General features: G+C 39.9%; 1 protein-coding gene across 1 annotated transcript; it reads right to left on the bottom strand.

The window, feature by feature from the left end:
* Positions 1–3,069: 3,069 nt before the first annotated feature.
* On the bottom strand, positions 3,070–25,222 carry LOC121648113 (mucin-2-like). The gene is made up of 46 exons (XM_041998061.1): positions 25,147–25,222; positions 24,773–25,028; positions 24,563–24,677; positions 24,284–24,374; positions 23,989–24,122; positions 23,673–23,889; positions 23,285–23,410; positions 23,071–23,185; positions 22,844–22,994; positions 22,623–22,718; positions 22,472–22,541; positions 22,234–22,371; positions 20,317–20,481; positions 20,092–20,186; positions 19,886–20,012; positions 19,524–19,776; positions 19,386–19,438; positions 19,191–19,294; positions 18,825–18,976; positions 18,571–18,709; positions 18,037–18,147; positions 17,739–17,918; positions 16,207–16,446; positions 15,964–16,120; positions 12,697–12,825; positions 10,118–12,602; positions 8,961–9,946; positions 7,464–8,546; positions 7,188–7,363; positions 6,824–6,998; positions 6,498–6,745; positions 6,162–6,345; positions 5,870–6,080; positions 5,611–5,786; positions 5,337–5,406; positions 5,145–5,239; positions 5,021–5,052; positions 4,751–4,928; positions 4,550–4,654; positions 4,414–4,454; positions 4,154–4,276; positions 3,954–4,052; positions 3,705–3,833; positions 3,582–3,621; positions 3,380–3,503; positions 3,070–3,280 (listed from the first exon to the last, which is right to left on the bottom strand). Exons 1-46 carry the CDS (start codon positions 25,220–25,222, stop codon positions 3,070–3,072), a joined length of 10,461 nt encoding a protein of 3,486 aa, XP_041853995.1.
* Positions 25,223–26,122: the final 900 nt, after the last annotated feature.

Below are 26,122 nucleotides of genomic sequence, written 5' to 3'. Positions count from 1 at the left end.
CTTTGTCTGTTTGTTTTCAGATTGTGTTCTTTTACTTTGACTCACTTTTTGTTGTTTGTTAAATCATTTTATATAATTTTCTGTCTTTAATGTTGCCACCCATTCTCCCATAGCAGAGATGGGGTTGTAACAATTGAATCTGAGCCACTAATATTTGCACTTTTTTGCAAGTTGTATTTAATTTATAATTGCATAATTATTGATCAATTGAATAAACATTTAATGACATAATTTTAAATGTCCAATGATGATTTTCATAATTTGATTGTCATTATTTATCATAATGAAAGTAAAATGGAATCCATCAAATTTGTTTTTTAAAGGTCCCATATTATAAATTTTTTCAACAGTTTCACATGGGTGTCAGAGGTCCAGCAACAGTGTTTTCAAAGTGTATTTCCCCAAATTCAGCTTTGGTCCTTAATTTCACCCATTCCAACAGTAGCTCTAGTGAGCTCTACGGAGAACAGGCTGTTTCTCTGTCTGAACCTTTAAATGTTCATGAGTGGTGCCTGTCCACACCCCTTTCTGGAAGAGGATCCGGCTTTCGCTGGCGCCTACTCTGTGATTTTAGAGGGCAGGCTCAGCTAGTGGTTATTCCCTTCGTGAGATCACAAAAGGAAAGATATCAGACTCATCTGTTTGAGCACACATTCGCTAAAAGTGGAGCAAGCAAGTAAGAAAGGTGACAGAATTTTCTCTTTTTTGGACCTCATACGCAGGTTATGAGGACACATGACTGTTAAAACAACCTTAAGAAAGTGAATTTTGCATAATATGGGACCTTTTAAGATTTTGGACTAAATTAGCTTCAGACTATTGGTTATCCAAAACATTTCATTATTCTTGTAAACCTTGTTAATTTAAAAGTTGAGTTTTGAGAATACTTTATGAAACTGACTCCTTTATAGTTGGTAACAACATTTTCTGATGGACATTTACTCTTGTGAAATTTCTTCTCAGCCATTGTGAAGTCAAGTAATGTAAGCAGAATTAAGAGTGTGAGTTCTGTGTACATTTAATAAAGTCAACTGAGAATTAAAGGTAATATTTATTTTTAGAAAATTAAACAGTATTATATCAACACAGATACACAGATAACATCTTAAACTATTATACCTGTAGGATAACACCTTCAGTGTAATTTGACAAAGCAGTGTCCTCCCTAAATAAACACATCAGAGGATGAGGCATAGTTTGTCCTTCCAAATCATACAGCTGCCTCTATGATTTTGGAGTGGTCCAAAGACACTATTGACTTGGAGGAGCTCTCTTCTGAGTGTTTTAAGCTTTGTCCTATTTTCAGTAAGTCCCAAATCAAATATTAGGACAAAAGAGTTTACCCTACAGTATTTCAAGCTTTAAAGAGGGACTAAGTAACTTTGTGACCTTAAACCTGCATGTTCCTGACTTGCATGAAGGCAAAGGGGCATTTATTATGTATGTTGTAGGAGCTCACCAGGGGCCCAGGGGTTATTCCATAAGGTTTAACAAAACCTGTGATAATGTCCTGTTATTGGTGTTTGTCTTAGTGTTATCTCTGTTCCTTCGTTTCTTTTGTCCTTGGGTCTTATGTGTTTTTTGTGTCTTGTCTTATAGAGTGTCACCCCTGTTTTTTCCTGTGCTCATTGTTCCTGATTAAGCTCATGTGGTTCAATTATCTCATTCAATTCACCTGTTCCCTGTTAGTAGTCCTCAGTATATATACGTCTTGGTTTCTGTTACTCATTGCCAGATCATTGCTGCTGTTTTCCTGTGTCCTAGTCTGTGTCTGTTAACCTTTTTCTTTTGATTAAAAACCTGGATTATTGTATTTGTCTGCCTTCTGCCTCATCAGTCTACATTTGGGTCCTCACCACCGCCGTCCTATGACAGAGTGATTTGGCCAACCAAATAGCCAGCAGACCGCTGCCTTTGAGGAGATGCACCAAGCCACAAAGGCCTATGATGACTGCATGGCTAGGCCTTGCTCCTTTCAGGAACAATTGGCAGCAACCAAAAGGGTCATTGACTTGTTAAAAACCAAACCCTGGTACCTCAGTCTTTTCGGTGCAGTTGGATTTTTGGCAGAAGTGCAACAAGACATCGAGCTTGTGGTGAGCATCTCGGTCTGATGATGAGGGGCATCCCAGGGGATCGTATCAAGAAGCCATCCCAGATGACTGCAAAGTAACTCTATAAAGTCCATCTACAACACTGGAAATTGAATACTTAAAACTTAAGATAAGAAATCCATGAAGACATATGCCAAAATGCCAGTGAATGTTGACTTTGCACAACAAAGTGATTCTCTTTTTGGGCAGTGAAGCATGCAATGGAGAAGTTGCCTGACAAAAACTGAAATAAAAATCTATCAAAAATGGAGTTGTCTGTTCATTTCTTTAAATCAAATTGGTTGACAGATTTGATCACACATATGGTGACCTTCCCTCAAATTATTATGCTGGAGATAAGGTGGGCATAGGCTGAACAAAACCTACTCGCTACTGGGCAGTGTTTACAGCATATGTTTCCGTATTAACTTACCTAGATTAGCCATTTTGGAAGGGAAAACCCAAGATTACCGTTTAGTTTAAGACAGCCAGCTAAACCAGTAAACCAGCTATAAGACCTGAATGCAGAATGGGCGAGACATGAGCATACTGGGGCAGAGGCTGAGGAGTGAGGAACTTTGTTAAAATGTCTAACACATCAGTTTAAGACTATTTAATTTGTAGATTTCACACAATATATAATAAACGTCAAATACATATTCCACGTTCAAAACATATGTAGTACACTAAAGCGGACATATAAAAATATCTTTGAAAAGTACATGCTCAAAAAAGAGGAGCATAATTCATGCTTGAAAGGGCTTTAAAAAAACGGGGAAAAAAGCATTTTATGATTTTTGAGTGTGAAAGTTATAAATGATTTTAAAAAGTTTAACAGCAAAAATAGCACAATGAGACATTAGTTGAGTTGCATCTTTTTTATTTAATCAGCTGATAAATATTTGGCATAGTGATTATTAAATTGTAGGAATAAAAGATTTTTCCACATCCATTAACAGAATGATAGATATGTCTATCACAGCAGTGTGACGCTTCGCTTTCTGCGCGCAGGAATTCCAGCAGGTTTGGTGCAGTCTGTGTGGCTGCATCCACACTCCTCCACATACATGTAAGTGTGAGGGAAGGTGTCTCCATTCAGGCACACCAAGTTAACAGTGCGATTACTGAAACGCGTCTCCTTACAGCAGGAGCAAGAATGTTGCATTGCAGCTGCTGCTTCAGAGTATCTGAAGAAAGGAAGGGCAGGTCTTAATACACTGAAACCAATGATAACTCTTTTTTTTTCACTTTTCAAAGAGTGCAATGATTGCAACTTGTATTCTTACTTGGTGAAAGTGTTGCAGGATCCTTCACAATATGGCATATCCACCACCTGTTCAGACTGACAGCCATGGCTTGAAACTTTAGTTTTCATGGGCACTAACTTGCAGGCCTTTTCTTTCTCCACACCTTAAAAAAAGTATATTCACTTAGCTTATTTTCTTTTGAGCATTATTTATGCAAGTGCAATGAAAATGTCATACTTACAGGTTTTACAGCAGCCATTTGCTGCAGTCTGAATTGTGCCCTATGGAGGAAAATACAAAATTGATTTGGACTTTTCCACATACATGATCAATCCAGACTGATCTGTTGAAAAAAAATACTCACAGGTTGACAGTTGTCCTGCTGGAATGGAGGGCAGACTATGTTTGACCTGATCGGTGTGAAAGTCTCACCAATCTTAACACAGGTGTAATGCTCACACCTATTATCAGATGGTGACCAGGTTTCTCCTTCCTGGAGAGCAGTGACATGGATGTACAAACACAAAAGAGCAGCAGTACGTATTAAAGTACTGACGTTTTTAAATTAACATTAAACTGTTGAGTTGGACCCAATAAAAATTATCCACCTTACCTTCAAGAGTTGCTGAGTACCATTTACATTGAAGACACACTGTTTCTGCACACACTTTCCACAGCATTCATCAGAGTTAGTTTCCACATATTCATAGCCCTAAAACATAAGGCAGTTAAGTTCACCCTCACACTCAACACACTGGGAAAAGCAAAACTGTAGATTATGTGTTTTATGTGTGAATGTGTTGTCTTTCTTACCAAGTCACAATTCTCTTCACATTGCTTCATCACACAAATTATTTTGAACAGACCAGTTCTTGGGTCGACCTCATTGCTGCAGGTACAATCCTGACATTTATATACAGGAACTGAAGAACCGAGCTAAAAAAAAAAAAATTAAAAAAGAGGAAATTAGTTCATACTTACACTTTTAGCCATACAAAACACATGCAGCAGAATTCATTAAAAGGTAAAAGAGGATAAAAAAATAAGTGACAAATAATTTGCTTCTCATTTACCTCATACTCAACTTCATTGTGGACACACACTCTTTTAGGTTCTAGGAAAGAGTAAGACACAAACAGAAACAAAATAAATTGCACAAAAGTGGTTTTTGTCATTAAACATGAGTCCAAATAAAATGAATTAGCTTACCACATGTTTGTGCTGGACAGCATTTCCCCTCAGGAACACTAATAACTGGCTTGTATCCAACTGGACAGTTTATGTTGTTTACTGGGCAAGTGTTGATTTGGCATTCTGTAAAGATTAAGAAAAAAATGACTATTGTAGAATTCAGCAGCAAATAGTAATCTTTAAATATTGAAACATGTGCACTGAGGCTATATATCTTACGGCAAACATAGGCAGTGCAGCAGGGGTCTGCTGGATTTGGCTGGCTCACAAGGACAAACCCTGCACCAGTGCAGTTAGAAATGGGTGGTGCTGGGCAAGTCTTAGGCTTACAAATCACAGTCTTTGTGGGCTCATCACAAATGCAGTCCTGGCATTTGTACTCAAACATCTCGTTAAACTTAAAGAGTAAACCACAATTGTGAATTTATTGTCTCTTGCAAGTAAACAATAAGGGATAGGATTTTAAGTGTGATTGAAGTCTTAGCTTACCTCACGAGGAATGCCCTCAGGATCAAGACATCCTGTTTAAAAAAGGAAGAACCATTATCCAGAAGGACTTCATGAGTGATTCAGTAAATAAACTCTGTCCATTTATAGTGCACACCATACTTACCACACTTTTCAACACATATATCAGACTCTCTGTTGAAGAGTTTCATTCCTTCAGGGCAAAAGCAGCCCTCAACTGTGAAGTTCAAAGTTGGTTCACTAAGATTGTGTAAAAATATAAAGAACATGGTGTCAAGAAAAGCACAAGAAAATTAATATTAACACAAAGAATACACTTTGTTTTGTGTAAATTTACTTGTCTTCACAGGTTGGCTGTTCTGCAGGACCACAAGGCATGTAAATTTTGTTTGATGGGCAGTCGCTGGCTGTTGGTGATGAAAAGAACACAAATGAAAAAAAAAAGGGGGGGGGGGGGGGGCATAGTGGTCACAAACAGCTCTTTTTAATACATACTCCCAATCAAATCATAAAATGTAAATTACGGCTTCTGTGAGGGCTAAATGCCACCAAAGAAAAAGTAACATCTCTCCTGATTCAATTACTCCATCCTCAGTGATGGAGACACTTACCACACAGTGTGGTGTGGTTTCTCCAGTGGAGGCAAACTCCAGCCTGAGCACAGGCAGCAGCATAAGTTTGCAAGCTCGTACATTCCACAACTGGGTTGGATACATGGCAACTATCAAACACACAACCTCTGTAGAAATTGTCTGGAGACACCAAAGGATGGCATTCTGCAAAGACACTGCAGAAGAAAACGAAAAGCCTGTTTACTCACCAAACTATATTTTTTGGACTGTTAACTAGCTTAGTGAAATAAAGATTGACCTGCTCTTAAGCATATCACATATGGAGTCTGGCTTGCATGGTGTTGGTTCCAGTGGAGGTTCAGGTACATTGGTGGGTAGTACAGGTGGTGTTGGGCAGTTGGGTTGGTAAATATCATTTGCAGGCCAATAGTCAGCCATCACTGCACAATTTTCCACCAGCTCACCCCCCGGCAACATGCAGTCATCAGCCTGATTGTTGGTACATGTCCCTAACAAAGAGTTAAATAGTTACAGTCTAATTTCAAACAAAAGATTTAACTTAAGACAGCCATTTGGGAAGGAGTTCTTACCACAGTGACCCTGTGTGTTTCCACCAAAGTACTGATATGGAAGGTTGATACTAAAGCCAGTCATTCCAAAGGTAATGACCACTTTTAGGCGAGGGATCTCAAACACCAAGTTAATGCCAGAACTCATGATCTTAATACCATTTTGTGAATGAGGCAGTTTTAGACTTTCTCCATTTTTAAATGCCTAAAGGTTGAACATATACCGAACACAAAACAGGAAGGGAAAAGAGTAAGTCATTACAACTATTTCTACAAGAGCTAATTGAAGTAAACTCAAAAGACACAATAAATAAAGAGAATATAAAGAGACCAGGTATATTAAAGATATATTCTTACCTCCAACTGCGGTGCTCCAATTAAGTTATGATTTATGAGTGTGACAGATTGTGACCCATATGATATGATTATTGATCGTGGACAAGAAACATCTTCCGTGGGATCACAAAAAACATTGTCAGTGTAAATCTTTAGATTATGTCTTGCTGTGATTTCCTCCATCAAAACATAAGTACAATTTCCTTGATAACTATAGTAAAGTCCATCAAATGTGATGTAATGAGGATCTCCCCAGCCCTCACAAACACCTGAAAAGAAACAGATATATATCAGAAGAGAAGCAGAGTCTAACAGAAAGAAAGTCAAACATGCGCTAAGTAACTTACAGTCACATGCATAATGTTGGCAACAGTAGAACTCATCATAAACAAGAACTGGTTTCTTCCCATTAGTACAAGTTATGTTCTGGAGGGGTGGACACTCATACTCAATTATTTCAATTGTATTGTTTTCAATGCATCTGGCCATGGTACAGTTGCACAAAATGAAGGTCTCGTTTTGCTTTAAAGAATAAAAAGAAACACATTATATAGAAAAAATACTTCTAGCGGCAGATATTTGATTAAAAATGGCTTAAAATAACTTTTTAGTGAATAAGTACAATGATCCAGGAGTAATTATTTATATTCTAGTAAAAAAAATAACTAAATTGCATAGAATTTATTATGTTAAAAACAAAGAAAGTCTTACAACAACATCCCACTCAGGACATTCAGGTATGGGTGTGGGTGTGGGTGTGGGTATAGGTGTAGGCGGAGGGGTGGTCAAGCAAATGGCAGTCTTGTTTTGGATTTCACAAACATCAGAACATATTATAGTAAGACATATGCCTGAGCCAATGTAAGTCATGTTGAATATGACTTCACCTAAAAATGTGAAACAGAAAAAAAAAATAATAGGAAGAATAGATTAGACAGAGAAAAGTCCTTCTAAAACTAAAAGATTCTTATATTATTTGAATCTTACCTGGCGTATAATGAGTTCCATTAAAAATACAGAAGCATTCTGTTGTGGGAATGGGTGTCGTTTTTGTTGAATGGGTACCAGTTGTATATATACTGATTTGAGGAGTATAAGTGGGTAAAGAAATAGTTGATTCTGTAGGACCAGTAATAATTGATTCTGTGGTCGTGGTTGGGGTAGTTGTTGTTGTGGTGGGTGGGGTTGTGGCTTTTGTGGTAGTGGTTGGTGTTGTTGTAGTTGGTGTGGTAGGTGGGGTTGTGGCTTTTGTTGTAGTGGTCGGGGTAGTTGTTGTTAGTGTGGTGGGTGGGGTTGTGGCTTTTGTGGTGGTGGTCGGGGTAGTTGTAGTTGGCGTCGTAGGTGTGGTTGTGGCTTTTGTGGTGGTGGTCGGGGTAGTTGTAGTTGGTGTGGTGGGTGGGGTTGTGGCTTCTGTGGTTGTGGTTGGGGTTGTTGTAGTTGGTCTGGTGGGTGGGGTTGTGGCTTCTGTGGTTGTGGTTGGGGTTGTTGTAGTTGGTCTGGTGGGTGGGGTTGTGGCTTCTGTGGTTGTGGTTGGGGTTGTTGTAGTTGGTGTGGTCGTGGCTTCTGTGGTGGTGGTCGGGGTAGTTGTAGTTGGTGTGGTGGGTGGGGTTGTGGCTTCTGTGGTTGTGGTTGGAGTTGTTGTAGTTGGTCTGGTGGGTGGGGTTGTGGCTTCTGTGGTTGTGGTTGGGGTTGTTGTAGTTGGTGTGGTTGTGGCTTCTGTGGTGGTGGTCGGGGTAGTTGTAGTTGGTGTTGTAGGTGGGGTTGTGGCTTCTGTGGTGGTGGTCGGGGTAGTTGTAGTTGGTGTGGTGGGTGGGGTTGTGGCTTCTGTGGTGGTGGTCGGGGTTGTTGTAGTTGGTGTGGTGGGTGGGGTTGTGGCTTCTGTGGTGGTGGTCGGGGTAGTTGTAGTTGGTGTGGTGGGTGGGGTTGTGGCTTCTGTGGTGGTGGTCGGGGTTGTTGTAGTTGGTCTGGTGGGTGGGGTTGTGGCTTCTGTGGTGGTGGTCGGGGTAGTTGTAGTTGGTGTGGTGGGTGGGGTTGTGGCTTCTGTGGTTGTGGTTGGGGTTGTTGTAGTTGGTCTGGTGGGTGGGGTTGTGGCTTCTGTGGTTGTGGTTGGGGTTGTTGTAGTTGGTCTGGTGGGTGGGGTTGTGGCTTCTGTGGTTGTGGTTGGGGTTGTTGTAGTTGGTCTGGTGGGTGGGGTTGTGGCTTCTGTGGTTGTGGTTGGGGTTGTTGTAGTTGGTCTGGTGGGTGGGGTTGTGGCTTCTGTGGTTGTGGTTGGGGTTGTTGTAGTTGGTGTGGTCGTGGCTTTTGTGGTGGTGGTCGGGGTAGTTGTAGTTGGTGTGGTGGGTGGGGTTGTGGCTTCTGTGGTTGTGGTTGGGGTAGTTGTAGTTGGTCTGGTGGGTGGGGTTGTGGCTTCTGTGGTTGTGGTTGGGGTTGTTGTAGTTGGTCTGGTGGGTGGGGTTGTGGCTTCTGTGGTTGTGGTTGGAGTTGTTGTAGTTGGTGTGGTGGGTGGGGTTGTGGCTTCTGTGGTGGTGGTCGGGGTAGTTGTAGTTAGTGTAGTGGGTGGGGTTGTGGATTCCGTCGTTGTGGTTGGAGTTGTTGTAGTTGGTGTGGTGGGTGGGGTTGTGGCTTCTGTGGTTGTGGTTGGGGTTGTTGTAGTTGGTGTGGTCGTGGCTTTTGTGGTGGTGGTTGGAGTTGTTGTAGTTGGTGTGGTGGGTCGGGTTGTGGATTCCGTGGTTGTGGTTGGTGTAGTTGTAGTTGGCATTGTGGGTGGGGTTGTGGCCTTTGTGGTGGTGGTCGGGGTAGTTGTAGTTGGTGTGGTAGGTGGGGTTGTAGATCTTGTGGTGGTTGTGGTAGTGGACGTGGTAGATGGAGTTTCCGGTGTTGTGGGCTCGCATATTACCACCGGACAACATACTTGAATCTCATAGTCAAAGCACTTTCCTGGACGCAATGGCTGGTCTTCTTTTTTACAGATTAAACCGAATTTCACATCACATGCAACAACTTGGCTATTTTCTTCAACAAAATCATCAAAATCTTTGTCTGGCAAATCAGCTGACCTACATTCAATTTCTGTTGGATTAGCACATATATGTAGACCACTGTTTGTTATGTTTTCGTAAGTTTCCCAGTCACTTTTGTCTGTTTTTGGATCATGAACGTTATACCAGTCTGACCACTCACACTTTGGAACACAAGGTGTTACTGAGATAGGTGTAGTGGTTGTCAGGGTTGTTGTAGTTGGTGTGGTGGGTGGGGTTGTGGGTTTTGTGGTGGTGGTCGGGGTAGTTGTAGTTAGTGTGGTGGGTGGGGTTGTGGCTTTAGTGGTGGTGGTCGGGGTAGTTGTAGTTAGTGTGGTTGGTGGAGTTGTGGCTTTTGTGGTGGTGGTCGGGGTAGTTGTAGTTGGTGTGGTGGGTGGGGTTGTGACTTCTGTGGTGGTGGTCGGAGTTGTTGTAGTTGGTGTGGTGGGTGGGGTTGTGACTTTTGTGGTGGTGGTGGTGGTAGTTGTAGTTGGTCTGGTGGGTGGGGTTGTGACTTTTGTGGTGGTGGTGGTGGTAGTTGTAGTTGGTCTGGTGGGTGGGGTTGTGACTTTTGTGGTGGTGGTCGGGGTAGTTGTAGTTGGTGTGGTGGCTGGGGTTGTGGATTCCGTTGTTGTGGTTGGAGTTGTTGTAGTTGGTGTGGTGGGTGGGGTTGTGGCTTCTGTGGTTGTAGTTGGGGTTGTTGTAGCTGGTGTGGTCGTGGCTTTTGTGGTGGTGGTTGGAGTTGTTGTAGTTGGTGTGGTTGGTGGAGTTGTGGCTTTTGTGGTGGTGGTCGGGGTAGTTGTAGTTGGTGTGGTGGGTGGGGTTGTGACTTCTGTGGTGGTGGTCGGAGTTGTTGTAGTTGGTGTGGTGGGTGGGGTTGTGACTTTTGTGGTGGTGGTGGTGGTAGTTGTAGTTGGTCTGGTGGGTGGGGTTGTGACTTTTGTGGTGGTGGTGGTGGTAGTTGTAGTTGGTCTGGTGGGTGGGGTTGTGACTTTTGTGGTGGTGGTCGGGGTAGTTGTAGTTGGTGTGGTGGCTGGGGTTGTGGATTCCGTTGTTGTGGTTGGAGTTGTTGTAGTTGGTTTGGTGGGTGGGGTTGTGGTTTCTGTGGTTGTAGTTGGGGTTGTTGTAGCTGGTGTGGTCGTGGCTTTTGTGGTTGTGGTTGGTGTAGTTGTAGTTGGTGTGGTGGGGGGGGTTGTGGCTTCTGTGGTAGTGGTCGGGGTAGTTGTAGTTGGTGTGGTGGGTGGGGTTGTGGCTTCTGTGGTTGTGGTTGGGGTAGTTGTAGTTGGTGTGGTGGGTGGGGTTGTGGCTTTTGTGGTAGTGGTCGGGGTAGTTGTAGTTGGTGTGGTCGTGGCTTTTGTGGTGGTGGTCGGGGTAGTTGTAGTTGGTGTGGTGGGTGGGGTTGTGGCTTCTGTGGTTGTGGTTGGGGTTGTTGTAGTTGGTCTGGTGGGTGGGGTTGTGGCTTCTGTGGTTGTGGTTAGGGTTGTTGTAGTTGGTCTGGTGGGTGGGGTTGTGGCTTCTGTGGTTGTGGTTGGAGTTGTTGTAGTTGGTGTGGTGGGTGGGGTTGTGGCTTCTGTGGTTGTGGTTGGGGTTGTTGTAGTTGGTGTGGTCGTGGCTTTTGTGGTGGTGGTTGGAGTTGTTGTAGTTGGTGTGGTGGGTCGGGTTGTGGCTTCTGTGGTTGTGGTTGGTGTAGTTGTAGTTGGTGTGGTGGGGGGGGTTGTGGCTTCTGTGGTAGTGGTCGGGGTAGTTGTAGTTGGTGTGGTGGGTGGGGTTGTGGCTTTTGTGGTTGTGGTTGGAGTTGTTGTAGTTGGTGTGGTGGGTGGGGTTGTGGCTTCTGTGGTTGTGGTTGGGGTTGTTGTAGTTGGTGTGGTCGTGGCTTTTGTGGTTGTGGTTGGAGTTGTTGTAGTTGGTGTGGTGGGTCGGGTTGTGGATTCCGTGGTTGTGGTTGGTGTAGTTGTAGTTGGCGTGGTGGGTGGGGTTGTGGCCTTTGTGGTGGTGGTCGGGGTAGTTGTAGTTGGTGTGGTGGGTGGGGTTGTAGATCTTGTGGTGGTTGTGGTAGTGGACGTGGTAGATGGAGTTTCCGGTGTTGTGGGCTCACATATTACCACCGGACAACATACTTGAATCTCATAGTCAAAGCACTTTCCTGGACGCAATGGCTGGTCTTCTTTTTTACAGATTAAACCGAATTTCACATCACATGCAACAACTTGGCTATTTTCTTCAATAAAATCATCAAAATCTTTGTCTGGCAAATCAGCTGACCTACATTCAATTTCTGTTGGATTAGCACATATATGTAGACCACTGTTTGTTATGTTTTCGTAAGTTTCCCAGTCACTTTTGTCTGTTTTTGGATCATGAACGTTATACCAGTCTGACCACTCACACTTTGGAACACAAGGTGTTACTGAGATAGGTGTAGTGGTTGTCAGGGTTGTTGTAGTTGGTGTGGTGGGTGGGGTTGTGGCTTTTGTGGTGGTGGTCGGGGTAGTTGTAGTTGGTGTGGTGGGTGGGGTTGTGGATTCCGTTGTTGTGGTTGGAGTTGTTGTAGTTGGTGTGGTGGGGGGAGTTGTGGCTTCTGTGGTGGTGGTCGGGGTTGTTGTAGTTGGTGTGGTGGGTGGGGTTGTGGCTTTTGTGGTGGTGGTCGGGGTAGTTGTAGTTGGTGTGGTGGGTGGGGTTGTGGATTCCGTTGTTGTGGTTGGAGTTGTTGTAGTTGGTGTGGTGGGGGGGGTTGTGGCTTCTGTGGTGGTGGTCGGGGTTGTTGTAGTTGGTGTGGTGGGTGGGGTTGTGGCTTCTGTGGTGGTGGTCGGCGTAGTTGTAGTTGGTGTGGTGGGTGGGGTTGTGGCTTCTGTGGTTGTGGTTGGAGTTGTTGGTGGGGTTTTGGGTGTGGTAGGTGGTGATGTTGGTCCACAGGGTTCACTGATATGTATGACAGTTGAATTAATACAGATTCCATAATAGCACGTCCCCATGTTGTCAGTGGCATTGTAAACAACATCATATTCATCATATATTGTCCCGTTGTATATGCAATAAGGACATATGTCGACACATGTCTGGTTTTTTTCATCAAATATGGGCTTGTCTTCTGGGCATACTGGGTAACAGCCTGAAAAAAACAGTTACATTAAAACTTTATAGTTTTTTATTACATTAAAACTTCATCATTTTATTTTTAGTTTGTTTGTTAGCTAAGATCTTACCTTCCAGATTGGGTATAGGGTTACTACAAATTCCTTCTGGATTTAAGCATGTCTTATAACAAGGTGTGTGGCAAGGGTTGTAGTGCCACATGCAATCATCAGGGTTGTTATAGTAATCACAAAACACAGCTGGAAAAGAAGGACACAGAATATGCAATTTACAAATGAACATGAACCTTTACTTGCTACTTTCTTTTTTGTGCATAAGGAGAAATCAAATTCAATGCTCACCTCATAAAAGCATAAACGTGAGACAAAAAGTTTTGTTTTGCTATGTATAATTTGTGAAATATGTATTTCACATGAATCGAACTGAATAGGCCTACAATTTAAATGTACAATTTCTTTCAATCTTTTGGAAAATTTAATTTGAATAAATTTTAGTTTTATTTTAACAAACTTTAACTTGCACTGATGTGCGTTAAGTGTCAAGTATCTGTAATATGAATCTGAAATATGGTCATCCCTTTATATTGAGGTATCTAAGCATAGCATTTGTATGGTACACACTCAAGTTTTTACCATATAAGGTTCTCTGTCCTACAGACTGGATTGACACACGAACATACATTCTATGCAAATGAGCATCCTATAGGCAAACTCTATGACTGGAGGACACAGGACTGAGGAATTTTCTTTGTTTAAACCCTATATAAGACAGAATGACACATCAGGTCTTTAGGTCTTCGTTCTGATTTTGGGACCTCCAGATTTTGCTGCAGAAATCTGTTTTGATGTCTGAACTTTTGTAAAAAACTTCTTTTTATTATTCAAGTCAGCGTCCAGAGACGTTTTTGCCTGAAAGCCAATTTTTCCACATCTCCTGATCAAGATACATCAATACATTACAGATTTAAAAAAAATGTATGTCATCATCAAGAAAGGAATATTAAATCATAATAATATTCATTTGTTAGAAAAACTATTTAGAATTCTTAACTTTTTTCCACATTTCATTGTTGTGTAGATTTAATTTTAAATGCAATAACTGACAATTTCCAACCTTTTATGAAAAAATAAAAACAATTTTACACTTTTTCTTAAATCTAAAAAACCTCTCATTAAATGTTTTGCAAATTTGTGCCTCTATTAAACGGACATTGTATAACATTTTCTGTTATGTCTGCGTTTAATGTCTGCGTGTTATATGCGTGTTACCATTGGTGTATTATGACCTCCAATGATATTATGAATTTCTAGATTTGTTTATACGATTCCCCTCCGGTAAGCTGTCAGGGAATCACCATGACAATCTGCCATCCTGAAACTACAGCTGCTGGCAAGGGACAAATAGCATCAACGCGCATCCCTGCAAGCCAGCACACAGTTTCCCCATCGAGATCATTCCCCCAGGGAGTACCACTGTACCTTCTAAAAAGAGGAATGATATCTGACAGTTTGATGGGATGCAGTTTGCAATATTTATGAAATCACAAACCTCTTCAGCGCTCTACGAACTATTTGATGACATGATTTCATTGGTGTTGTCGGGACTTTTTGAGACACAGCAGCTACCATTGTTGCAATACGTGTTTGAGAAAGTGAAGCGCTACAATGCACAATACATTAGAAAAGATACACAATTCCAATGTTAGATGGCAGTAATTCTTACACAACGTCCCTTTAAGCATTTAAGTTTTAATAATTGAAAAATCTCTCTTTTTAAGCTCATTCGCAGACAGACGGACAGTTTCATCTGTCTTTTGTGTTGGTTACACACATAATTTGGTCCATTTTCAGAGAACTTATCTATCCATCACTTGATGCAGAAGATGGAGCAATACCACCGGAAATCGCGGGGGCAGTGCCGAGCAGAATAGCTGACATGCGACCAGCGAAAGAAACAAACTAGAGAAGAAGAGCAACAGGAAGAGAAAAATGCAGAAGAAGAATGAAGACGAGGACAACAACTGCAGAAATTGCATGAGCTTTTGAAGATAGATTATATGTGAGGGCGTGTTGGGCAGTTGGACAAAGCTTTATAGCAAAGCATTACCACTGCCAAACGGTGTCTGAAGCTGATGTCAGCTCGTGGGAGTAAACTCTGAACTTAGCACTGCCCACTAGTGGAGGAATTGACTTAACAACCATGGCAACGCAAAAGATGCATAAAAGAATGAGGATGGCAACATATCATGTTTGAAACTAACGTCTCTATTTACGTATGTAAGGGAGCATAAATGGGACTTAAGGGTGCATTCAGACAAGGATAGTCTGCTAGACTCGGTCTGATTGTGGTTTCGGTTCATTTGGAGTGTGCAACATTCTTTTGGATCGAGTTTGCGTTCATCCTGCACTTCTCAAAAGAATCAGACCTTTTAAATAACATGTTCCACTCTCCACCAGAGGCGGCGTTGCACCAAGAATTACTGAAGAACATGAGACACACATTCATCTACTAGTTGCAGACAACTTTGATTTCAAGTACATAACAGCTAAATACGGAGCTGCATCATATCCTAGCAATCTTGGGTTGATCATTTTTCTATTAAAAATTTTTCCCAAATTCTTCCACATGTGCTTTTGTTTTGGTTGTGTTTATCCACAATGATGTGCGCTGAAACCATTTTGCACAATGTTTTGTAGTCCACGTCCTGTATTTGTTACTGTAGGCAAACTGAGTCCACTTCTTTGATTTGAATCAGAATTTGTTTGCGCCATTACAATACCCCAAACAAAGCGGACCTTCGGACTAAGCAGACTCATATTCAAACCAAAAAGGCTGGTGTGAATGGATCCTAACTAAGATCCTAAATAACACACAATGAACTGGCACAGGACAAAGGACAAAGGACAGGACAAAGGACAAAGGAAAACGGGATCTTAAATACTGTGGGATATAATTATAAACAAGAAGTAGAAATATAGACAAAAAAAAAAAAAAAAAAATCAAACATCTTGCTTTCTGAAAGGTCATGTTGATCTGGTAATAAGCTGCTTCTGTTTGGCCTTTGTGAACAACCAAAGGGGAACAGAAGCTGGTTAACAAGGACCTTGCTCATTTTTATGCTGATGGTGTTCCAGCTGTTTAAAAAGTACTTCTGACAGTCAATTAGTGGTCCAGTCATACCCTGACCTAAATACCACAGAAATTCTGTGAAGAGATCTGAAGTTGGAAATTCAGATACATATCCCATTTAACCTCATTGAGAGGATGTGCCAGGAAGAACAGGATAAATTTCCTAAAACTTTGTTTTAAAAACTTGGTCATGGTCTGTAAAGGTTGAAAAACAGCATTTTAAACTATGAAAAAAAAGGTTCACTTACGACAGATATCTGGAGTTCTCCAAGCAACGCAGACACCAGCCTCATTACAAGCTTGAGCATAAGCTGCAACTGCTGAGCAGAAACACTCACAGTCTCCACCAGTGTCACAGGCACATGAGTCTTGTATACAGTTTTCATGAAATGGATGAGGATCTACCTGTTCAGTCAAAATTCATAATTTACTTTAAACACAGTTTAATTTTTAAACCACACGACTTCAAAGGACAAAAACCTGTCACAAACCTTTTTGTGGCAGTCTTTGAATGTAGTTCCTATAATGATGTTGCACATAATTTTTGCCCATCTGTGTCGTTGGGGTGACGCGACACAAGCGTCAACATTCTCTTCCACATCAGGGCACGTGCTGGATACTTTCCAGCTGTTTGCAAATTCTAACTGATTACTTACTACCAGCTGACCCTGGGTGGTGAAGTCATTCTGTCCATCACCATCAAAATTTCCACATAAGCCACAAACCTCACCCTGCACACACAAAACAGTCACCAAGTCATTGGCATGTTAAATTGTACCATTATTGTTACAAATATTTATATATAACAAAAGAAATTATCAGCAAAAACAGCCAAAGTACAAATGAGATACTTAATGTGAAATATATGAGCTCATTTTCTTAGAAACTGTTGTGGGGAGACATCTGTCTTAACATGGTCACATAAGTGTATAACACAACTATTATGATGTAAAATGTTACAATAGTTCGCACATAAGTTCCTACACTTCAAATGTGTGCTCTAATTATGTACATAAACATGTTCACAAATGTGCACATTGCAAACTAAAACAATATTTGACGTACAGATTTTAACATCAATGTCACCAATGTCATCATTTTCATGCTTGAATAGCTTCTTATGCATAAATTGTTACACGTGTAGATGCATGGTCGTATACCACATATTAAGCCATATTTGTGCATTAATCACACGCTTGTGGAATTTAGAAACTGTGCTCTCTCGGCTTAAATGCATGCACCACAAACGCTGCGTTGAAGTGCTGGTAAAAAAAAAAGCTGGGCCACCTTGGATTACTTCCCTCTAATGTTATTTCAAGGTGTGAAAGATGTTTTTCTGAGTAAAGACAATAGCTCATTGCCCCTTGATTAGAAAAAATAGACCTCCATTCCCTTCATAGATAAAACAAAAAAAAGTCCATACTGAGATTAATTAAACAAGATTTAATACAGATCTTGAGTTAATTTAGTTGAAATTCACTTCCTTGTTTGATAACTAATTATAAATAATTTAACTAATTATAAACTAAATAAAATTCCAGGCTTTTGTCTGAAATGTTGATTATACCGTTATATTTGCACTGACAAGTATGTACATTGTGCTTGTACACTTTTCAGCAGATTGGCCATGCCACTGGATCTTCTTGTAAACTCATTGTTGTTACCCTCCACTTTGACTGGCTTCTTAATCTCTAAAAGTAAATGTAGGCCTTTCTATTCTGTCTGAGGGAGGGCAAGCTATTTGATCAACGCACAGGAAGCTTCTTGTGTGGGAAAATAATCACATCAATGAGGTATCAGGTTAAAATATATAAGTACAGTCATTTTTGTTCAGTTTTTAGTGTGCACATTTGTAAAATTGTCTTACATATGTCATTGCTCAGTGTGGAGTAAAACACACATATCCAAATTCCTGAAGCTATGCACAGGTGGTGGTTCACATTTCTTAATTATTCAAAGGGGATTTGTGACCATTGTGACCATATAAATGAGTCATCTTCAAAAAATAACTACTGTGACTTACAGAGTGTTGTGGTTCCAGAAGAATGCGAACAGTTGTTTTGCGATCCCACATTACTGCCAGACCAATGTCAGATTCTACCACCAGGTACAAGCCAACCCTCCTTATTCTGTACTTAATCTCTGGGCCATATCCCAGATCCTCTTCTTTATATTTACCCCTTGACAGTTTGATTTCCATTCTCTGTAATGTAAGAGAGACATGTTTTAATCTTGCATTGTTTAAAAACAAAACCCCCCAAAAGAACTATTCAGTTATTCTGAATCATTTGGTCATATAAAACAAAGGATTCTGGTCTTACCCCAAGTTGAACTCTGACAATTTTGGAGCAAGTGGTACCCGTAGATCCGCATTCTACGTTTTCTGTGATAACTGTGAAGTTTTTCTCTACTGTTTTATTGCCACATTTATTCTAAAAAGAGAGAAAATCATTAAGCATTCAGAGTGTTATTATTAATCAAAACAAACCTTGGAAAAGGTAGACCATAAATTAGATTAGTGTGTAACTTATCTCCAGAATCTGCACTATGTTCTTATTTTAGCTGTATGAGAAATGTTTGGATTGAAATTTTCAAGCATTATAGCATATCAACTATGACCTTTTTATCTTGATGCTAGATTTTAAAGGTTCTGAGTTAATCATAAGCATTGACTCTGTCCAAAGCCATTTCAACTTTCTCTGGTTGTTCCCTTTTACTATTTTCCCTCTTTGTCTAAAAACCTTAATGACTGATTTTGCCATACATTCTATTCAATCAATCAATCAATCAATCAATCTTTATTTATATAGCACTTTTCATACAAGAATGCAGCACAAAGTGCTTTCCATATTTACCTTGGCAGCAATATATGCACAGTTTCCTTGAAAGCCATATGGTTGCTGATCAAATGTATTGTAGTGGCCACTTCCATAGATAACACAGGTCCCTGGACATTTGTTCTCTGTGCACTCCCATTTACCACTTTTGCAGGTACTAGAATTACCAGAAAAGGTGCAATATAAGGCAGAGTTTGAATACGTTAAGTCAATTGTGCAAAATAACAAGATAATTATTTCATAGTGTACATCTGATTGAAAAACGACCTTACCAAGTGTTACAGTCTTTAGGAATTTGTGTTCCATGGGCATAAAGTTGATCGTTATGCTTACATGGACATTCACTTTCTTTCACACAGGAGCCCTTGCCATCATCAAGGAGGCCATTAGGACACAGACATCCAGACTCGCAATCTGTGGAGTCCTGGGAGGGCAGAAACATCACAATAATAGAAAAAGAAAAAATGGGCCATTTCTGATGATGTTATGGATGATTGTGTCTCGAAACTATTGTTGGCATGTAAACTGTATGTTACAAAACATAATAAACACTCCACAGTTACTTAGGAACAAACATATTAGGTCCTGCTATTTGAGACTGAGAGGTCAAAAAAGACATAGTCCTCAAACCAACTCACACAATCATTACTGTCCAGATTTAAACAAGTGCGAACACATTGCAGTCCAAACTCTCCTTTGCTTGCAGTGGAACAGTTGAAGAACACTTTTGGAAATTTGCATCCTGTATTAAAAAAAAGGAAACTGCATGAGTATACATTATATCAACCAAAATCCTCATGTGGAAAAAGAAAAGAGTTAACTAACAACCTGACCTGATAAGCGGGTTTTCCAAGAATGACAATGAAGCACTCCACTGTTACACACACTGGAAAAGAAATTACAAGACAGATGAGTACGGAGACAGATCATGCTGTATCTGCACTCTTGAATGATTAATAAAAGTAACTCACCAGTGCTCATTGTTAATAGTGATGGACTTTCCTGCCTTAACATAGACTCCATTATGGTAACAGGAACATTTTGCCATGGGGACGCAAATTTCATGTTCATTCAGATAGAAACCCTCAGCACAGGCGCATCCATCAACAGGCAAGAAGTCAGAGCTGCAACTCTGCTGCTCAGAGCCCAGTGATCTGCAAGTCAGCTGGCATCTCTGTTTGTAAGAGAAGACTTGAGATGCTGGGCAGCTCTTTATGTATTTATCTGTCGTGTGATTGAGAAGAAAAAGATTATTTTACGGTTTTCCATATAAAAATAAGGAATAGTTTTTTCAACTCCAAAAATAATTAGTTATGATTAAAATGACTCTTACCGCACACTGTTTCCCTCCAGTCCGTCAGGTACACTCCATTTGCTGCACAAGCTCGAGCATAAGAGGAGAAGACTGCACACAGGCAGGCCTCGCTCTTCTCACAGTTACAGCTAGAATAAAGGCATCGCTGCAGGAGACAGAAAACTCTTAGGAAATGACAGTCTCATCAAATCCAATGCAAGCCTGACAGAAAAGTTTTGCCGTACCTTGTAGTATATCTCAGGATCCACCACAGATCGGCACTGAGAGAATGTACTGTTTGGGCTTAAGAGCAAAGTGCACCAGTGCTTGGCGTATTGTTCTGAGAAAGAACAACACTTTTGTTTTGAATTTCTTTAATGCTGTTTATTTAAACTGAACAAATCCATGGCAGAGATCAGTATTTTAAAAAGCACACTTTATTAACAAAAGAAGCAACTAATGCTGGTTACCATTTTCCACACTCAGGGAGCAGGGGTCATCCAGTCTGTCCTCTCTGTCGCTGCAGGAAGTCTTAGCCTTCCAAGGATTACTGAAAGTAGCTGCAGTTCCCTCTACAATCCCTTGAGGAGTCTTCATGTCATCAGATAGGATCATGTTAAAGTTTCCACATAACCCTGAATAACAGCAAATGTGACAGAATTAAATTAGAATAAAACACAATGAAGAATGTTGGTGCTTACAAATATACATACATGACAACCATATTTTGGCTGGGATAACAAATAGGATTTATTTGATTCAGTCTTTAAGTGGGAGAAAAAGACAACAGCAAAGTTTATTTGACTTTTCTGTTTGGCTCTAACATTGAAGATTTATCAGAGATTTTTGCTGATTTCACACTGTGTTCCAAATTATTATGCATATAGTGTTCATTTCTCCTACATAATCAATGCAAAACATAAATTCTTTAATAGCAAAAAGTTATGTTAGGTTTTATAATAATCTGGATTTTAGTGAACAAGATGACCACAGAATGTATTTATTTATTTCATTTTTGTCAGTCACTCAAATAATCTGTTACGCAGATTATTCTGTATAACAGTTTCAAAACATTAAATATGTTGTAAAGAGCAGAAAATGTACACCTGTCATATTTTTTACATTAAGTAGAATGTTTATTAATTTAAAAAAAAATTACAGATCAAGTTCTATATTAATATAGGGGCCCTTCTTTGGTATCACTTTAACCACATATCTTCTACCTCTAACTCATTTACGGACTCATGAATTGCTTTTTGCTGTTTGGAGGTGTCCTGGCTTCCAACCTCACAGATTATCCTTTTCAGGATGCTCCACAGGTTCTCAGTGGGGCAGAGAAAAGGGAGCCTTTCTTCATTTATACCCATTGTTGCCTCAGATTTAGTGATATTTGGTGCAGCATGGGAAATGTTCAGTTATAAACTGTGTGTATTCTTAAATCTGTGTATTTATTATTCCAGCCCAAAACTCACTCCACACCTTGCTGACATTGCAGCCTTGATGGGAGATTGGAGGTCATCCACCAATCATCCATGACTCCATCCATCTGGACCATCCAGTGTGGCACAAAATTTAACAGAAAATTAGTTTCCATGTATTTCTGAGCCTGCTGCAAACATCTCTCTCTGTGAGCACTGGTTAAGGATGGCCAAAATACAACTTTATGCACAACTGCAAGTCCCTGCATTGACCTTTCAGGGGTTCCACAGACACCAGCAGCTTCAAATACCTGCTTCCTGCTCACCAGTGGCTTTTTAACAGCTACTCTCCTAAAATACATTTCTCTGTCGGAGACTTTCCTTGATACGTTTCTATCTGAACAAACCCATTTGCTCACACACAATTTTTAACAGTATGATGATCTCACTTAAGATTTTCATTAAATGTCCACTATTAAATGCTTTTATTTGTTGAAAGATCCTTCTTTTTCCCCATACTGCATGGAAACTGTGACTTGCTTAATAGTGTGGGATAACATCCTTACGTAGTTTCATTGTAATTAAGCTCACTTAGGAAACTAATTATCAAACCTGTCTGGTTTGTACCAGTGATCTAAACAGGCCAGAGAATCAACGCAAGCTAAATCTTAAACAGAAAAACTAAAACTCAGATGTTACATTAACTGAAATACTATATGCATAATTATTTGGAACAGTGTGTTGTAATCCTTGGAGCATTTCCAGTGAATCTATATTGATTAGTTTTTATATGAATAGTGAATCAGACAAATGTTTTTGAATTTATTCTCAAATAAAAACAACTGTAACCATCTTAATCAAACGGCACCTTTAAAGACTAACAGTGAGGAGCAACTGAATGTACTATTGCTATATTACTCCCAACATATCTCAACATTAAATGTTTATTATGTGAAATATCAAACTCACCTCTTGTCTTTGTTCTGTAGCTTTGCTCCAGGCTGATGTAGACTTGCATGATGGGGACATGCTGGATCTGGACTTGCAGCCCAAAACTGGTCTGAAGAATTATGTGGAAGGATGAAGCATCAAATATGGTGATGTCTCCTTTGAAAAGAAAGAAATACAAAATGAGAAAGTTCCCTTTCTGATGTAAAAAAATCTAAAAAGACAAATGTTTGTTGGAGTTTCTTATTGTTTGACCAACCTGACATGTATGGCAAATTGATGGGCTGCATATTCTGCTTAACTGTCCCGTCAGGTGTGAAGGTTAATACCTGAATTAACACAGAGCTGGTCAACAGAGCTCTTTAAACAGCAGAGTGAATTTTTAGAAATATCTATGGTTATAAACTCACATTGTTTCTGTCATTGTTCAGCAAGATTTTAAGGGTCTTCAGACAAGTGTCAAACTGTTGATGTGCACATGGCACCAACTGGGCCAGGATGGTAAACTTTGGACTTGTACCATCCTATAAATGTACATATTTAAAGCAAAAATAATTAAATTATTATTCTGTTTTCTGATATTAAATTATATTTTCTGCTACTTAATTGTATTTAGCATTGAATAATTCACCTTGCTTTCTACTTTGGCGAGGGTGTAGTAACAATCTCCGTGGAAGGTGTAGAGTTTCCCATCAAAGGTAGTAAAATGTGAACCCTCTTCAACTCCACATGTAGCAGATGCTTCGAGACTCATACAATCCCACATCCCCTTAACACACGTACTGACATAATATTGTAATAAAAAATCAGTTTACTGCAATTATGCCTTGTGCTTGCATTTTAAAATGTCCGACATACCATTCCTCTTGGCCCTGATGGTAAACCTCTCCAGGATTATAGATTTTACCATGTTTGCACTGACATTCAGACTGAGCAATGCATCCCCTCTTGGAAATATCATCAAACACAGTTCCTGAAGAAAGCAGATTCATTTAAGTGTAGTTATACAATGCAATACAATACACCACACTGAACTATAGTTCAATGTAATTCATGTTCAAAGAGAACCAACCAGGGGGGCAGAAGCAGCCGTCCATTTTGTGGTCTTCACACAGTGAACTTGTGTCCTGAAGAGTACAAGTATCCATGCAAGGTGAACCACTCTCTTCATACACCATGTTGTATGGACACTGTTCAGCTGTGGGGATATTTGGTAGTGTTAGGAATATTTAAAGAGAAGAGGGAATTCATGTGAATTCTTAAAGAGTACATTATATATCAAACATGTACATGTCACCCCACACAGAGTCAGTGGTACCCTAGTGGTTTGAGACCTGTAGGCCTGGGCCTAAAGGATCCAGGTTCAAATTAGATTATTTTAGTGCTCTGTATGATCTCCAGATCATATAATACATAATATTGATATAACAACCAAAAATGGAGAAAGTATGAGTTCTTACCACAGAACTCAGTTGTCCTCCAGTTGGGTGGCTCTCCTCCTGCATGAGAACACTGTCGAGAGAACTCTGACAATGTACTGCAGACACAGAAGCCATTTGTATTGTTGTCACAGCCACACATGTCCTGCACACATGCTTGGATGTAAGGTTCAGGGTTGATCAGTTTGGTGCACAAGCTCCAGGACTCTGAATGGAGCAGCTGTTCACAGGTGGTTTGCTAAAGAGAAAAATTAATTGGGAAGCAGAGGTCTAGTTACTATTTTACTACTTAGAACACAATGACTATTTAAAAAAAATTAATGGATAATAAACTCACAAACTCCTTGCATGAATCTAGCACATTCCCATCCTCCAGTAATTCATCTTCCTCTTCATACGGATCCTCACAGTCATCATTAGGAATATGAACTTTATGCTTGTTGCCAAACTCAGTTGGGCTGATTTTGCGACCTGTGAATTAAAAGTTTATAGTGTCACAGGCTGGGTACTGAAGATATGAATTAACATAAAATTCATATAAAAGAAAGAAAGAAAGAAAGAAAGAAAGAAAGAAAGAAAGAAAGAAAGAAAGAAAGAAAGAAAGAAAGAAAGAAAGAAAGAAAAATACATACCATTCAGAATGAACTCATTGAAGAGTGGATCACCATTGAAATCTCCGCAAAGTCCACATGTACGGTTTACATAGTCATGATCGATTTCTACCTGAAATACAAAACCAACAGGTTTTTTATACACAAATGAAGCTGTATATCAGGCGCTCATCAGCTCTGGAATAATAAAACAATGTGTTTTAATCTCAGAATACAAGAAGATTCATCATGAGAAAATTAAAATAATCTCTGCATCATCAACTCTTTTGTTGAAGTCTTGCAGGAGAGTTCAGGTTTTACCATGACTGCATCACCAGTGTTCCACATGACAGTCAATCCAACTTTGGACTGGAGTTTGATGTAAACAGCATTTTTTTCCACCTGTACTCCTCCTTGATGGAATGGTAATTGAACCCTAGATGAAAAAAATGTTCATCATTGAACAAATGAACAAATAATACAATTGTCTTAGCTATATGTTTCTTTCGCTCTCTTTTTTTTTTAACTTACTGCTTACTGTTGACAGTAACCCAATTCTTGCCAAGGTGAAAAGAAAGGTCGTTGATGGTAACCACAACGTAACCTACTGCAGGGTTTCCTTCATTTTCTGTTCTTTTCATGTGCACTGAAAACTCCTGATACGCCTCATGGCAGTCAGAGACCAGATTGTATTCACACATACCAGGAAACTGGTACACATTGCCGTCAAAGGTCTTGAAGTGCTCTCTGCCCCATGTGCTGCAGATGCTGCTGACATGGTTGCGAACTGGAAAAGATTTATGTAGAAACAAGTTTGAGACAGTCAATTTTCAGTCGCATACAAATCTTTTACATCATAATTTAGTTTTGAAAAGCATTGCATTAAAAAAAAATCTCAGTCTTACCCAATCTGGCTTGAACCTCAATGAAACTGGCAACAGACAGAGCGAGAAAACATGACCACACCGTTCTCCACCTCATTGTTGCCCCTGTTGGCTTGCTATCACCAAAGCTGGAGGTAATCAGACTGTACCTGACTGCTGTTTATATCGAGATTGCAGTTTTTTGCTCACACCCTCTTTTTTAATAGAACCTGAATTTTTATTACTAGGACAAAGCAAACATTTGCTGTGTAGATGTCCAACGCCTCTCACAAGTCCCATATAAATTATTCTTACATCCTCTTTATCTCCTGATTGAACAAATGTGTTTGCACTTCAGCTCAAAATGTGATTTCCTACAGAAACAGGCTGTAATAAAGCTTCTTGACAGTGTGCACCTCTTTTCTAAATGTGTTCTTTAAAAAGTTGTGATATGAATGGCTTTTCAAATAAATCAGTGTCAAGGAGATTAGCAAGATTATGGCACAAATGGCTAAGCTATATCAACAAATAAAAATGATTTATTATTATATATTGTTTAAAAATATTTAGAAATGGCATTTTGTTGTCATTAATTCAAAAGAAGCTAATACATTTTCCATAAAAAGTAAAATGTTATAATTTTAACATCTGATATTTTGTTTGTTGGATTTGAGATTTGCAAATCATTGCATTCTTTTTTCTTTAGATTTTATACAGCATTTAACCTTTTAGGAAATGGGGTTGTACAATCATTTGTTATAACTTTAAATAGAGATTCCAACACAGGAACAGAGCTCCAGAATACATCTTGGACATGGGTATCAACCAAATATGACAAAACTTACTGTGATTCAAAGCTTTGAAACAAACTTATGTCACATCATTTGCTATCTGCTTTACCATTTATTGCCATTTAATATCAGACTCCCCACAATTAACCATCAATTCCAGGATCATTATGGACAATTCCATTTTACCTAAAAAAAGACAAAAACAATGACAGTATACACCCTGGATG

Source organism: Melanotaenia boesemani, chromosome 10 (assembly GCF_017639745.1).
Source record: "Melanotaenia boesemani isolate fMelBoe1 chromosome 10, fMelBoe1.pri, whole genome shotgun sequence".
NCBI lineage: Eukaryota > Metazoa > Chordata > Actinopteri > Atheriniformes > Melanotaeniidae > Melanotaenia > Melanotaenia boesemani.
Note: the sequence above shows the minus strand (reverse complement) of the source record. Positions and strands in the feature narration are given on the sequence as shown.

What these genes read in the sequence shown, in the direction of transcription:
- LOC121648113 (XM_041998061.1), bottom strand. Translation starts at nt 25,222, where the DNA reads ATGAGGTGGAGAACGGTGTGGTCATGTTTTCTCGCTCTGTCTGTTGCC. An exon ending in GTCCTGAGTGGGATGTTGTT is followed by an intron (nt 6,999 to 7,187) that starts GTAAGACTTTCT and finishes TATTCTTTAAAG; the next exon opens with CAAAACGAGACCTTCATTTT. An exon ending in AAATGGCTGCTGTAAAACCT is followed by an intron (nt 3,504 to 3,581) that starts GTAAGTATGACA and finishes ACTTTTTTTAAG; the next exon opens with GTGTGGAGAAAGAAAAGGCC.